This window comes from Polypterus senegalus, chromosome 15 (assembly GCF_016835505.1).
Source record: "Polypterus senegalus isolate Bchr_013 chromosome 15, ASM1683550v1, whole genome shotgun sequence".
Lineage (NCBI taxonomy): Eukaryota > Metazoa > Chordata > Cladistia > Polypteriformes > Polypteridae > Polypterus > Polypterus senegalus.
Genome location: NC_053168.1, coordinates 6,218,028 through 6,233,522, shown reverse-complemented (window position 1 = coordinate 6,233,522; position 15,495 = coordinate 6,218,028). Strand labels below are relative to the sequence as shown.

Sequence of the window (15,495 nt, the reverse complement as noted above, 5' to 3'; positions counted from 1 at the left end):
TAGCATGATGCTGCCACCCCCACTACCACCATACTTCACTGTAGGGATGGTATTAGGCAGAAGATGGGCAGGGCTAGGAGTGCCACCCAAAGAGTTCAATTTTTGTTTCATCAGACCAAGGAATCATTTTCCTTATTAACTCGGAGTCCTTTAAATGTAGTGTGGCAAACTCACTGTGCACCTGATTGATGGACTGCTGCTGTCCTTCCAACTGTTTCTCCCATCTCAGCAGAGAACTTCAGCAGCTCTGTTAGAGTGAACATTGGGTACCAGACCATGGCTCTTCTTGCCTTGTTAGCCAATTTGGCTCTAGGAGGAGTCCTGGTGGTTCCAAACATCTTCCATTTCATAATTCTCGAGTTCCTAATGTTTATGGGGACCCTGAAAGCTTTAGAGATGAGTTTACCCCTTTGCCCTGATTGCTGCCTCACCATAATTTGATCGTGGAGGTCTGCAAAGAGTTCCTTAGGCTCCATGACTTGGTTTGTGTCCTGGTATGCAGTGTGCATTGTGGGACCTTCTATACACAGGGACATGTGTGACTTTCTAAATGTTGTCCAATCAATTCAGCTTCCTATAGATAGACTCCAACTGAGTTCTAGAAACATCTCAAGAAGAACTAAAGCAAACATATGAGGCATCTGAGCACAATCTGGAGTGCCACAGCAAAGGATCTGAATACTTCTGTGGAGGAGAGATTTTGGTTTTTGATGTTTATTAAGTTTCTTTCAGAAAACATGTTCACTTTATCGTCATGGCTTACTGAGTGTGGACTGATGAGCAAAAATGGCAAATGTATCTGTTAAAAATGAAATCTACAAGTCAATTAAGTGTGTAGAAAGTGAAGGGGTCTGACTTCTTTGTAAATCCACTCTATTTACCTTGTGGCCAGTAGGGTGGTGCCACTGAGGCCTTTTACCCCAGGATCCAACTACAGGGCACAGTCCTGGGTTCAAATGCAAGGTGTTTTTTTAATTTTACAGGACCCTGCCAGACCCCCGAATCTTCAATAACGTTTTCTTATCTCCTTCCACACCTCCCACGTAGTCTCATCCATTCCCAACCTGACATTGACTGCTCTATAGGAGAAGACTTGTTCCTTTTATGCTGGCTTTGCACCTTGGAAGTCCTTCTGGGTCATGCGGAAGTTCCTAAAAAGAAGTGGCAAGGTTCCCTGGTAACCCCCTAGGAACCCCAACAGGGCTGTCCCCTGTGGACTACAATGTCCAACCTGCCCTGTATTATCCATATGGTAGTTTACCCCAATATGTGTACCAGGGTAACACAAACCCCGGTCCATAGACACCTTCTGTTCCTATGAACAGGCATCCCATCCTGGTGGGGAACCAGCACCCTTCCCACCTAGTACGCCATTCCATTCACAAATTTCTATTACAGGTCAGCTGCCCCACAACGTCCTGGTCAGGACACCAGTCATTCTCTGAATTTCCGTTCTGGTCCTCACTCCTGGGCAAGGAACCATCATCCATCTGGGTTGAGATGCCCTTCCATCCCATATGGTACTCACAGCCTATTGTCCAAAACATCCTGGACGACAAAGAAAGTGAAAAGTAACCTGTGCGTGTTGATGTCCGAATTATCACAAGGACAGAATATGACATGCAGTTCTCGCCTTTTTCCTCTGTTTTAGTGTCATTCACTTAAGCACGGGCTCATTGAGTGATGACTAACGGCCCTGAGAGCTGCCCTCCCGTTTGGGTGACTACGCCATGTTGCCTACACCAAGCTGAGTCACAGTATCAAAGCGTTCTGACAAATCATATGCAAGAAATGGATGGACCTTATTAGCAGGTCACTTATTATGGCGGCTTCTAATACAGGGAGCGGGGAGCGTTTGGTGCGCCAGTCGGTCTGCACGTCATGTCACCTGCTGTTTCTCATTTGTACCTCGAGAGCTCAGCACTCCCCTGATTATTTTTTCATTTCTCTTTCTCTAATTAAGGCCCAGAAATCTGATGCAGGAGGCGACACTCAGGACGCAGAGGACCTTTTGCTTATCAATAAGCCCCTTACCGACTTAATTAGCTTGCTTATTCAGCTGGTAAGTACAATGCACTTCTTTATTGTCTTACAGTATGGGTTTTCCTCAATAAACAAAGGTTTATATTTTTTACAAGGTGTAAGGTTACTTTCATTACGTTCATAACAGCAAACACTTAACATCTGAGTACAAATAAACCATACGTCCCACTCGGGCACGTGGTGGTGGAGATGCAGCCGCGCCATTTTCAAAACGCGAAGTGCTTGCCCCTTTGGTGTCGGTGGGAATTGTGTTCTCACAAACTGGAGACCATCTTGAAAACAGGATGGCATCTCAGTGGGCACAACTCTGTGATCATGTATTCAAATGCCATGGGGGGGATCTGATAACCCAGAGACGACTTGGGGGCTTGAAGTCTGGAATGAAAATGGTTTGTTTTCGAGAGGTCAGATCCCGCAGACGCTGCTTAAGTTTAGGGCTCAGAGTTCTGCGCGACACCCCTGCCTGTACTGTGTCGTATTTCCACGTCCTCCTTATTTGCAAGTTCTAACATGTTAGGTCACCAAGTGTACTACAGTATATGAAATTGGAAAAAATCTAAAATTCTCAAACATGAGTCAATGTGGAGGTCGCTAGCAACTAGGCAAGATCCCCGACATTCACTTAAAGGTATTGCAAATCTAAGCAGCATTCATGCTGTTGTGCATCATGAAAATCTTAATCTACCGTTTTACAAAAAGGATTTAGCGGTGACAACACTGAGATGGGTCCTGCTGTAGACCTCCACAGGACAGCCAATGGGATTGCAGGGTCTTTGCCACTTGCTTTACTTGACTGGCAGGAGCTGCTAACAAACAGACTCAATATGTTGGTGATTTTGGTTTCCATTGAAAGTTCTTACATTGTTTTGCTCTCGACAAATTGCGCCGTATTACTCGGTGAAGATTTTCTATTTTGTTGTGGTGTCTTGATTTACAGTACATACCCTTTCAGAGTATGGGAGGTATTTCCTACAAAAATGAAAACTAAGAAGCAAGGATCAAATGGTGGAAGTTGAAAAACGAGTTGTGAGCCGTGATTGTCCAATCGGGTGTGCGGTCGTTGTGCTTTTTCTAAGTGCTCCTTTACTAATGGGCATATCTTGGCAAACCGCTCTCACAGGTCTGTTCACAACCCAGTAACGAACCATAAAGTGCCATTAAAGAACAGTTATTTAGTTCCTACCATCATGACACTTTAACTCTTTGAAGGCTAAATATTTTTTCCGAAAAACTCAGTTTTCTGAAAAGCACACAATGCAATGGTGTCGCACATAAATCAACATAAAACGTCTATCGCTGCGTGCTGTGGCTGCTGCTGGCGCTTGTTCGGCATCTCTGGCAGCAGCGGCTGCGCAGGGGTACTTGATGGCAAGCAGGAATGCATGGCAGGCTGGCTACCTCTCCATCTTTGCACAGCCGGTGGTAGTCACAGAGTGATGCAATATGGTTTGTACCTCTTGTCGTCATAAGTTGTGGTCCTCCTAGACGAATGCTGCCGTAGGCGCATCAGCTACACGAACGTGTTCAGCATCATGATCAGCAGTTGACCGATAGGCCAATGCTGATACCTCACATTCGTTTTCGATCTCCATCTCCAGATCACTTGCATCAAACTCCAAGTCCGATTCAGCAAGAATATCTTCAACGTCCATGGGGTATTTCACTTTGCACGTTTGCTTTAGTCTCCTGACAGATGTCGGTGCCATTTTAGAGGTTGTTTGCTCTTCGCTACTCATGCATGCGCTGTTACGACCTTCTGTAGACTTTTAGTTTTTATATTCTGACTAGCCACGTGCGGCCAACTACGTTGCGCGTGCTAAAGTTGTCTGTGAAGGGCTCCCTGTTTAAACGCGGCTGCCAGTCGTGAACTGGGCCCTTCGTCGCACAGCATTTTGATTTTTTATAATTAAAACAAAATTAAAAAAGAAAACCCTTGGACATTGATTCGATAGGAACGGCCCACTCGGAATCACTGTCCGAATCGTAATTATGTGGTGGTGTAGGAGCATTTCTGTTTCTGTCCGTTCACAGTCCGTCTCGTATTTCACGACGCTGTCGTTTCCTCTCACGATCTCTTCTCAACCTTTCTCCAATCTCGCAGGTTGCTTTGTGGCAATCCAAAGAGTAAGGCAATATACACGGAGCAATGGCTATAAAAGAGGGACACATAGGTATCCAGGCTCTTTAAAACATAAATAGGGATCACGTCACTGACATGTGAGCAAGCCACGGTACAACTGTGAGACGCGCAGCACTCGCCGGCTACAACGTAACAATAATAATTTCCGGAACGTGCTGTTACGTTGTCATTCATTTTACCCACTGTCTTTGTTTCATTCATATGTTACGTAGGCACGTACCTTTTATCTTCTAACCAGGCCTCAGGAGCTAACCAGCGTAACACTGTCCACCACCCCATTCGTTATTCCGGCACATTGTTGACATCCGTGAGTAACAACAACGTACTAAACTGGAAGGTGGTCTACGCATGCGTGGAATTCGCGGACAAACAAAGATCAAGACCTAAATGAAGATCTCTTCAGTTAATTTAAAGCACAACAATTTGTTTCATTTGAATGTCTGTGTTTTGAGGTGTGACTGGCGTACTGCAGTCTTCAGTAGTATAAGCCTGGAGGAGATTCTTAATGCAATGCCTATGTTTTAGCTGTCTCTCTACTGCCATCTAGTGCTGCTTCTTCTAATTCATTCGCGGACAAACAAAGATCAAGATCCAAATGAAGATTATATATAGAGAGTTGGTATTTACCTTAATTGGGTCCTGCCCTAATTACCCATTTAAGTTGCTTATTTAACTCACCTGGGTCATGGGTGGGGTGTAGGATTTATAAATTAAGCTTCTTTGGGTTTGAGGTCAGAGAGAGAGTGTGAGAGGAGAAGGACAGAGTTAGGGTTGGATGCTCTGGCTTGGAGTTTTTGGTTACTTATTAAAGGAATATAATCAGAAGCTAGCCTTCTAAGTAATGCAAATAGTTTGTATCCTGCTGTAAACTTTGTGAAGTTAGGCAGCTATTTTAATGTGGTTCTCCTGCCTTGCTTGTTTTGTGAAATTGTCTCCATATTTTGTGTGTTATGTTTTTTATTTTGACAATAAATGGAGCCTGTTTTTATTTAGCTTTTTGTATTTTGTCTCCCTCTCTGTCTCACTTGTGTACGGCCTATTTACATATCCCTAGACTTTTTGGTGGGCCGTAACACGCGCAGGGAATCAAGTTTAAATCAGCAAAACTACGTAACTTTCCTTCAAGCAAAGAGAGTTGAACTAAAATTAAGGGCGAGTTTTGTCGCAGCTTACAGCTGTGAATTTCGACAAAAGTCACCATCAGCCCTGAAAGAATTAAACAAATGATATTCCAGCGTCATTTTCAAGTGTATTGGGTGATCCCAACAGACTCAAGGCTGTCATTAAAGCAAAAGGTGGTTAAAAAAATGGGAAGAAAAAAGGTCTCTGTCTATGTTGAAATGTCGACTTTAATCTAATTGTTTATTTTGGCATTAATAAACTGCAGACGTCTAATTTACCGAATACAGTTAGGTCCGTCAATATTTGGACACAGACGACTTTTTTCTCATTTTGGTCCTGTTCATTACCACAATGAATTTTAAATGACACAACTCAAATGCAGTTGAAGTGCAAACTTTCAGCTTTAATTCAGTGGGATGAACAAAACGATTACATAAAAATGTGAGGCAACTAAAGTATTTTTTGAACACAATCCCTTCATTTCAGGGGCTCAGAAGTAATTGGACAATTGACTCAAAGGGTGTTTCATGGGCAGGTGTGTTCAAGTCCGTCATTATGTCTTATCAATTCAGCAGATAAAAGGCCTGGAGTTGATTTGCAGTGTGGTGCTTGCATTTGGAAGATTTTGCTGTGAACAGACAACATGCGGTCAAAGGAGCTCTCCATGCAGGTGACAGAAGCCATCCTTGAGCTGCGAAAACAGAAAAAACCCATCCGAGAAACTGCTACAATATTGCGAGTGGCAAAATCTACAGTTTGGTACATCCTGAGAAAGAAAGCAAGCACTGGTGAACTCAGCAACGCAAAAAGACCTGGACGTCCACGGAAGACAACAGTGATGGATGATCACAGAATCATTTCCATGGTGAAAAGAAACCCCTTCACAACAGCCCACCAAGTGAACAACACTCTCCAGGGGATCGGGGCATCGATATCAAGTCCACCATAAACAGAAGACTGCATGAAAGTAAATCCAGAGGGTGCACTGCAAGGTGCCAGCCACTCATAGGCCTCAAGAATAGAAAGGCTAGATTGGACTTTGCTAAAGAACATCTAAAAAAGCCAGCAGAGTTCTGGAAAAACATTCTTTGGAAGATGAAACCAAGATGAACCTCTACCAGAATGATAAAGGCAAGAAAAAAGTATGGAGAAGGCGTGGAACAGCTCATTATCCAAAGCATAGCACATCATCTGTAAAACATGGTGGAGTCAGGCAGTGTGATGGCTGCCAGTGGCACTGGGACACTAGTGTTTAGTGATGAGGTGACACAGGACAGAAGCAGCCAAATGAATTCTGAGGTGTTCAGAGACGTACTGTCTGCTCAAATCCAGCTCAATGACGTCAAATTGATTCATGATACAGATGGACGATGACCCAAAACATACAGCCAAAGCAACCGAGGAGTTTATTAAAGCAAATAAGTGGAAAATTCTGGAATGGCCAAGTCAGTCACCTGATCTTAACCCAACTGAGCAGACATTTCACTTCGGACAGAAAGGCCCACAAACAAACAGCAACTGAAAGTAAAGGCCTGGCAGAGCATTAAAAAGGAGGAAACCCAGCATCTGGTGATGCCCAGGAGTTCAAGACTTCAGACTGGCATTGCCAGCAAAGGGTTTTCAACCAAGTATTAGAAATGAACATTTTATTTCCAGTTATTGAATTTGTCCAATTACTTTTGAGCCCCTGAAATGAAGGGATTGTGTTAAAAAAATACTTTAGTTGCCTCACATTTTTATGCAATCATTTTGTTCACCCCACTGAATTAAAGCTGAAAGTCTGCACTTCAACGTCATCTGAGTTGTGTTTCATTTAAAATTCATTGTGGTGATGTACAGAACTAAAATGAGAAACAAGTTGTCTCTGCCCAAATATTTATGGACCTAACTGTAACATGGCTGATGAAGCGAACTGTCAAGAAATCCAGGAGACCATGACACAGATGTGACTTAAAAATAAAAGATATTGTTATGCATAAATACTGATGTGAAAACAGTTGTACGTGATATAAAACATAGCTCCCTAATGGGTAAGAACTGTTTGGATGGTTTGATGTCAGTTGTGCCTGCTTTGGGAGGGCCAGTTGTGGCTGACACTTAGCAGTCAATCCATCCATCTATTATCCAATCCGCTATATCCCAACTACAGGGTCACGGGGGGGTCTGCTGGAGCCAATCCCAGCCAACACAGGGCGCAAGGCAGGAAACGAACCCCGGGCAGGGCGCCAGCCCACCGTAGCTTAGCAGTCAATGGTTTACCCTAATTTGCCATCTTTGATCTCGTTTTACTGCTTCAGATTGTATTTTGTGTGACTGCACTTCAAAGTAGGCCTCTTAACGTCCACGTGGTGTTCTGTGAAATGGGACGTGTTGAAATGAAAGCTAGGTCTGATCATTTTGGTGAGCTGGCTTTCCTGGGTTTGATTTAAAGCAGGCTGAAAAAGCTGCAAGAAATGCAAGACGGAACGATCACCATACTGATGTGGCGTCACAGGTATTGCAGGCTGACCAGCAGGATGAGACTATATAGGGTTAGGGTTAGGGTTAGGGCGATTATACAGGGCGATTTTGTTTTGCACTCCCCTCACATGCCGTCCTGTGTTTTCTCCAGCTGCTCCACTATCTCCTTACATCCCAAAGATGTTCAGGTTACGTTGTTTGGCCTTTTAGGCCCAAAATTGTCTCTGAAATAACTTGAAACTGATAAAAGTCATTGCGCCCCCCCCCATCATTGTTTATTCCGTGTTTAACAAAAATCAGACTTTGCTTTTGAATTCAGCTGAATATTTCAAATGATAACACAAATGAAAATGGCATGGAGACAAAATAATGGGACCCTTCACCTCATATTACACAAGCGAGGTCTCCATGACACTTCTGCACCTGTCCGCAGGTCGTTTGGCCCACTCGTCCTGTGCAACCTGCTCCAGCACTGTCAGGTATGAAGGGGGTCTTCTCCAGACTGCACGTTTCAGTTCTTTCCATAGATGTGCAATGGGATTCAAATGGGGGCTGAAGGCCACTTCTGAATTGTCCGTCGTTTTTTTCTTGGCCATTTTTGGGAGCTTTGGCTGTGTGTTTTGGCTCCTTATCTTATTGGAGGGTCCATGAGATGTGACTGAGATGAGCTTTCTGACCCTGGGTGGGACGTTTCACTCCAGAATGTCTCGATTAGTCTCGAGATTTCATGTTTTCAGACTCAAGGCAGACATAGCAAAGCAGCTCCAAAATATAACCCAGCCTCCTCCATGTTTCACAGTAGGTCTGGTGGTCTTTTCTTTGAAAGCTTTGTTTTATCGTCTGTAGACTCAGAGTTGATGTGACTTACCAGTATGCTTCAGTTTGGTGTCATCCATCCAAAGGACCTTTTCCCAGGAGCACTGTGGCTCGTCCACATGCATCTGAGTAAATTCCAGTCTGGCTTCTTTATGTGGAGTCCTCCTGAGTCCCATTGTCACTCAAAGTGCAGTCAGACACTGATGGACCCTGACCATGGAGTGCAGCTTCTATCTCTTTGGAAGTTGTCCTTGGCGTTTTGTTTGCCATTCTTACTGTCCTTCATGGGTAAGAGTTGATCAGTTTGGCACTTGGCGACTTGGCGATTCCTGCCCCCTTCTCCAGATCTGTCAAATTCCAAGGGTATCTTGTGTGCACAGCTCTCTTCATGTCACCCCACGGGTCTGGTTGGGCACTGGCTGGGCCATTGCAGAACACTGAGCCTTCTTTGACAAAGCCATTGCTGTGGGTCATGCCGAAAGGTGAAGTTCCTCTTCATCTTCATCTTCCTAGCAGGTGCTTGAAGGTTTTGTGCCAACATAGACTGATATTTGGAGCTCTTCCTGATTCCATCCACCGTGTCTAAATAAAGCCCCTGTTCCAGCTGAAGGAACGCAACTCAAAAGCCTGTAACTGCCTCCGCCATGATTTGCAGTGGGTCTCATGGTGTTCTTTTGTGCCAAACATGCTGTAACTTTTGGAAGGTCGACACTTTCTCCGCAGACAGACACACTGCTGATGGCCGTGCCCAAGAGGTCAGTAAAGGCCTGGATGTTGGTTTTATCAGGACACTCACAAGCCCAAACACTCAGACTCCTCACTCAGTCTCTCGAGCGCCTCGATCAGAGCCTCCATAGACTCCATGAAGATTACAGCATCATCAGCAAAGTCAAGATTAGTGAATCTCTCTTCACCAACAGATGCCCCCCAGCCGCTGGACCCCACGACTCTGCCCAACACCCAATCCATGCAAGCACTGAACAGAGTTCAATGGGAACATGGACAGCAAGCGTCCCATTGGCCTCTAATTTAATGTTCCTCCCGTTTTCTATCTCTGGTGAGTCAAGGGTCTCGTCAAAGACCTGGGTGAGCTGGTTCAGATTATCTGCACAACATTATTCCAAGAGTAGAGGAGGCCACCTAACAGCTTGGCACACACCTCTAAATAGCCGAGTCTCCTTCAAACAGCAGAGCCATTTTGATGTTGTCCATCTAATCCAGCGTGCTCTTCAGGTGGACGCCCAAGTATTTATAGAACTTCACTAGCTCCACCGTCTCCCTTATTGTTATTATTGTGGCCGATTTTTTTTTTTTACATTTCCGTCCTGACATTTGACACATCTGATCAAAACACGTGCCCTGGCCTTCAAAATTTGGGACTCGTGTCTAAAGCATGGAGTAAAGCGGGAGCTCCTCATAGTTACAGAGTTGCAATCTAACGTCTAATAAGCTTCAGTTTCGGCTCGGGGCTCTCGTTAAGCCTGAAGATCTTCTGGAATGATGCTCCCATGAGCCCTTCTCTCTAAACAATATGTTCTGTAATCAAATTATCTGCCTTTGTTTATCTGTCTGTAATAAAGTCTCCGTGAAAGCCCTCATTAATATGCTGGAAAGAATCGCGCCGCTGGGTTTGCCACGCAGTTTCATTTAAATTCTGAAATGACACAGCATCAAAGCGGCTGTCTAATTACAATAAAAATCAGCAGCTCTTAGTTACTTTCCTGATTTATGTATTTTGCGCGTGTTTATCTTTATTCCCAATTATAACGCTGATAAATGAGTTTAGGGCAGACAATCACACGCAAAGGTTTCCTTCACTGAGGTTTCCAGGCATTAAAGGAGCCGAAAGGGAAATCTCGTGACATCACGAAAAAAAAAATGGCTTGCCGAAGTGACATCTTGAAGTGGCATTAAATATTTGCAATGTTCAAACACAAACAAACGGTGAATTATTAACTGATGTGACGGAAAATGAGCGAGAAGGATTTGCTCAGAGGATACAGACGCCTCTCTCAGAAACACGGCTGGGGAATTTTGTGAGTGGCCGACTGGCCGCTGCGACACGTTCATACATACTGTGACCACTAGGGGCGCTCAGTCCAACCAGAACATAAATTCCCTCGGTAAAGATTCAATCTGGAAGGGTGGGCTGCTTTTAATAAAGACCTTCTGGTGGCTCAAGCACATTTTATGTACTGTAGTGTGACCCTTCAGAAACCCCCTCTTAAATAGTTTTTCAATGGGTAACAAACACACTCTTACAGCTCCTCTTTGCTGGATCAGCTGCAGGCTTGCTTGCTTTGCATGGGGCTTTGAACATTTAAAAGACCGAGCCACGGCCATCCTGAGGTCTCTCTCACTCTCCTGTCTCTCTTCTCCCTCTGCTCCGGCCGCTGCTTCCGAGCCGCTAGATCCCCTTTTTGAGGAAGACGTTGTGCTGTTTTGAGCAGGAGTCAGGCCCGATGTGTCAAGCTTAATAGCTGTTCCTTGGGAGGCTACATCACCTCTGAAAGACACTTGTGTTTGTATCTGCCTGAACAGCAAGAAAGTTTCTACTCCTTGGGAAACCTGCTGTTCTCTCGTGTGTAACTCTGTGACCCAAGCTTGACAGTGGAGACAGTCAGGTCCAGATCGATTTGGACAGTGATTTGAACAGTGACACAATTATCAGAATGCTGGCTGTGCACACCACCACGATGGATTTGAAATGAAGCACTCAAGATGTGATTGAGGTGTAGACTTCAAGGGGTTTAATATAAACATAGGGTGGTCCAGATCGAATTATGCAATTTTCATTACACTATAACTTATTAAGTTTATTACATGAAAAATCCCGGACCATCAAGAAGTGTGCGAACTGACGACATGAAGAATCGTCTTCATGCCGAACTGGAATCGTCCCCGCATAAATCAAAGTCATCCAGACGATCTGGATCTGCATAATTAGATCTGGACCACCCTGTAGTATATGAGGTGTGATCAAAAAATATGGCGAATGTTTAAATTGAAAGAAAAATCTATACTAATAAAAGGCAAAGCCCTCACTCACTCACTCACTCATCACTAATTCTCCAACTTCCCGTGTAGGTAGAAGGCTGAAATTTGGCAGGCTTATTCCTTACAGCTTACTTACAAAAGTTGGGCAGGTTTCATTTCGAAATTCTATGCATAAGGGTCATAACTGGAAGCTATTTTTCCCCATATAATGTAATGGAGTCTTGAGTTGGAGATGGCCGTGGGGGGCAGAGTTTCGTGTGACATCATCACGCCTCCTACGTAAGTAACGTAGAGAACAAGGAAGAACTCGAAACAGCGATGAGCACAAAACGCCATTTCACAATTGAGAAGGCAGAAAAACATTATGAAGCAAATGATGCATACAAGCATATTCATAAGTACAGCTACTGCGGAAACAAAGCACGGCGTGAACCGTAAGTTTATATTAAATTAAGTTCATAGACAGGCTGCCACTAGCGTTTATAATTTAGTGCCTGCCCATATAAGGCCGTCCATCAGCGGCAATCCAATACAAACACGGCTGGTAAATGTTCACGGGTGAAGGACTGCGCTTATGCAGAGGAAGATGAGATGGTCAGGGTGGTGTTTGGCACAAACTCATTGAAACTGCGAGAGAAACTTTTAAGTTCCGGGTCTTAGCTGACATTACGAGATGGCACCAGTACAGCTGGGAACCTTCGATGCAAGAACACCAAGCGGCTCCGTGAACTGGCGCAGTGCACAGACAAAAGCAACAGTTCCAAAGAGTGCTGAACAAAAACCGAATTACACAATTGAGAAGGCAGCAAAAAAATATGAAGCGTCTGATACATACAATCATATTCATAAGTGCAGCTACTGCGGAAACAAAGCACACGGTGGAAAAAGTGAATGTCCTGCTAAAGGAAAACCCGTACATGCAGTTTGTCACATCACAGATAAAAAGGAAGACGAGTTGTTTATTGATGCAGTAAGAAAGGAATCGATGAATGAAACCTCTTATCTTTACAGCGATTGACAAACACGGAATGTAACTTGAACACATCCTACAAATACGAGCCTGATTGAAAGAAATAATGATAATCAAATCCTTGATGACAGCAACATTCAATAACACTCACAAAACAATTACTGTATATTGACAATCATGTTACGTTATTTTTAAAATGTTCCCTTTTCTTTTCATAACTTCTACTTCTCCACTGTGTACGGGTATATATATAAATGTATATATATACCCGATCTACAATACATACTTTAGCATAGACAAGCCACTGCGCTGTGGCTAATTGTAGAGTCTTAAGCCTCTAACGCCGACATTGAGGTTGATTCGAGAGGGATGTACTGAGTATGTACGCGCTACCGATTCATTTTACCTTCGCATCTCCTTGGTTTGGGGCGTATGAAAAATATTAGGTTAGCAGAATCATGTTACGTTATTTTTAAAATTTTCCCTTTCTTAGCACAAGCACAGCTGAGAAGCTTCGATGCATGTACTCCATAGCGTTAAAAATAACGCATTTAATCACACTTTCAATTCCAAGCAAACGGGAACTTTTGTCAATGCATGATTTCCTGGTACATCCATTACACTGATGCACACATCACAGCTACAAAAATGTTAGAGTCGGAATAAAGCGCGTTCCTACGACTGATCATTTCGACTACGGCGAAGCCTTGATAAAAGCATGGTTTTGTGCACACTGAAAAGCAAGCAAAATTAGATGCATTACAGAAAGCGGACTTTGTGGCTCTTACTGGGGATCATTGGACTTCCGTGACCGTTAGTAATTCTAAATACATCTAATTACAAAATGTTCAATGATCACACTGTTTTAGCCTAATGTACAAAATAATTTTGGCTAATGTTACTCAGAGTTTAAAGATAAGCTGGTCAAATTACCTTTTATGTTTCTGACTTATTTTTTAAGAAGAAAAACTGCACTTTATGTTGAAATTTTGGTTATTATTATTTAAAGACAATACTATTCTGAAAATGTACTTAAAGTACTTAAACTACCACTTTATTTTTAAGTCTGCCCAATTTTAACCAGGGATGATATTTTTGTTTCTGTTTTGAATTCAAATGCAGTTTAAAGGCTTTTTTTTCAGAAATTAAAAGAGCTTCAGTTTACAATATTCATGTCCATGTCTATTATTTGATTCTGTAAGCCCACTAAAACCGTTTTAAATTAAAAAAAAAATAAATTTGCGATTTGGGGCAAATTTACGTGTGCGATTACATACGATTAATCAAGATTAATTCTTACACAGCCTCTAATTAATTGGATTAATTTTTTTATCGAGTCCCACCTAATATATATATGTAGATATATATATGTAGATTTGTATATATATGTGTATATACAGTATATATGTAGATATGTATATGTTGTATATACAGTATGTATATATGTGTGTGTGTATATATACAGTATGTGTATATATATGTATATATATGTATGTGTGTATATGTATATATATATAACTGTATATATGTATGTGTATAGATGTGTGTATGTATATATATATATATATATATATATATATATATATATATATATATATATATACCAGCAACACTCATGACAATGACAAAACAATTACATTGTCAATCATGTTACGTTATTATTAAAATGTTTCCTTTTCTTTTTACTTCTCGCTGCCAATGCAGGTATTTTGATATATATATATATATATATATATATATATATATATATATATATATATATATATATATATAATATAAATAGATAGATATGACAACAACACTCATATCAATGACAAAACAATTACATTAACAATCATCTTACGTTATTTTTAAAATGTTTGCTTTTCTTTTTCATAACTTCTTTAACACACTACTTCTCCGCTGCGAAGCGCGGGTATTCTGCTAGTACTACAATAAAAGGCAAATTGCCATGAACCCCCCCCAAAAATACTCCCCCTCGCTTTGAACAGACTTATCCTATCGTTCGCGCCATTTTTTGAAGCAGTTCTGAAAGTCCTCTTTCATGAGCGTCTTTATTTGCACTGTCGTGGCCCCCTCGATGACCTAATCGATTTGAAACATTTACCTTTCATGGTGGTTTTGACTTTGGGGAAGAGCCTGAAGTCGCACAGAGTCCGGTTAAGTGACTAAGGTGGATGAGGACACACCCTAATGTTTTTATTTGAGAGAAACTGCCGTACCAGAAGCTATGTGTGACACCGAGCATCGTCAAAATTTCACGTTGATGCGTTGCTTTTTTATGGTGGCTGGAGTGCCAATTCTGCCACCAACGCCCAGGTTAAAAAAAATCAATAAATAGAGAAATCTGTTAAAAAAAACAAAAGGAGCGTAAAACAAGACATTGCAGGAAACCCGTTTAAAATCTGCAAGCCCTGGTGCCTTCCTTTAAAACTGACGCCTCTCCGGCTTATCCTGTTTGGACCTCGCAGCCTGGAGAGACGTCAACTAGCCGTCCATCTCTTTCAGCCAGCGTCCCCCTCCGACAATCCCAGGGTGTTATGCAGGGAACTGCCGAGCCCTACTTTGCACGAACCGCTGCCAATCCGGGATCCACATGGTGAACGTACCCCTGAGCATGATGGTCGTTCCTGCTCCCATAACACTTAACAGGAGCGACCCACCCACAGCCCCCTCCTGAGCGATGTCCACTCGCTACTTCCTTGGGGCTCTGCTCCTGTCCACCTGCTTCCACTCTGCTCACTGGCTTGTTGTTTCTCTCTCTCTTTCTCCTGCCTGCTTCTTCTCCTCTCATTCAACCTCCATTTTCTTTCCTTTTCCTTGATCTTGCACTCGCCTTTATAGTCTGGGGAGCTGTTGCAGGTGTGACCCCTGATTACCGTCCCAGGCTGATGATAAGGCAATCAGACTGCACGCACGTACTGGATGACTGTCTCACCCCAACCCG

General features: G+C 42.9%; 1 protein-coding gene across 1 annotated transcript in view; it reads left to right on the top strand.

The window, feature by feature from the left end:
• ulk4 (unc-51 like kinase 4) overlaps positions 1-15,495 on the top strand; it is a 459,640-nt gene that overhangs the window by 373,936 nt on the left and 70,209 nt on the right. The window contains exon 34 of the mRNA XM_039736934.1: positions 1,964-2,062. Within this exon, the coding sequence (XP_039592868.1) occupies positions 1,964-2,062 (99 nt within the window). The remainder of the gene's footprint in view (positions 1-1,963; positions 2,063-15,495) is intronic.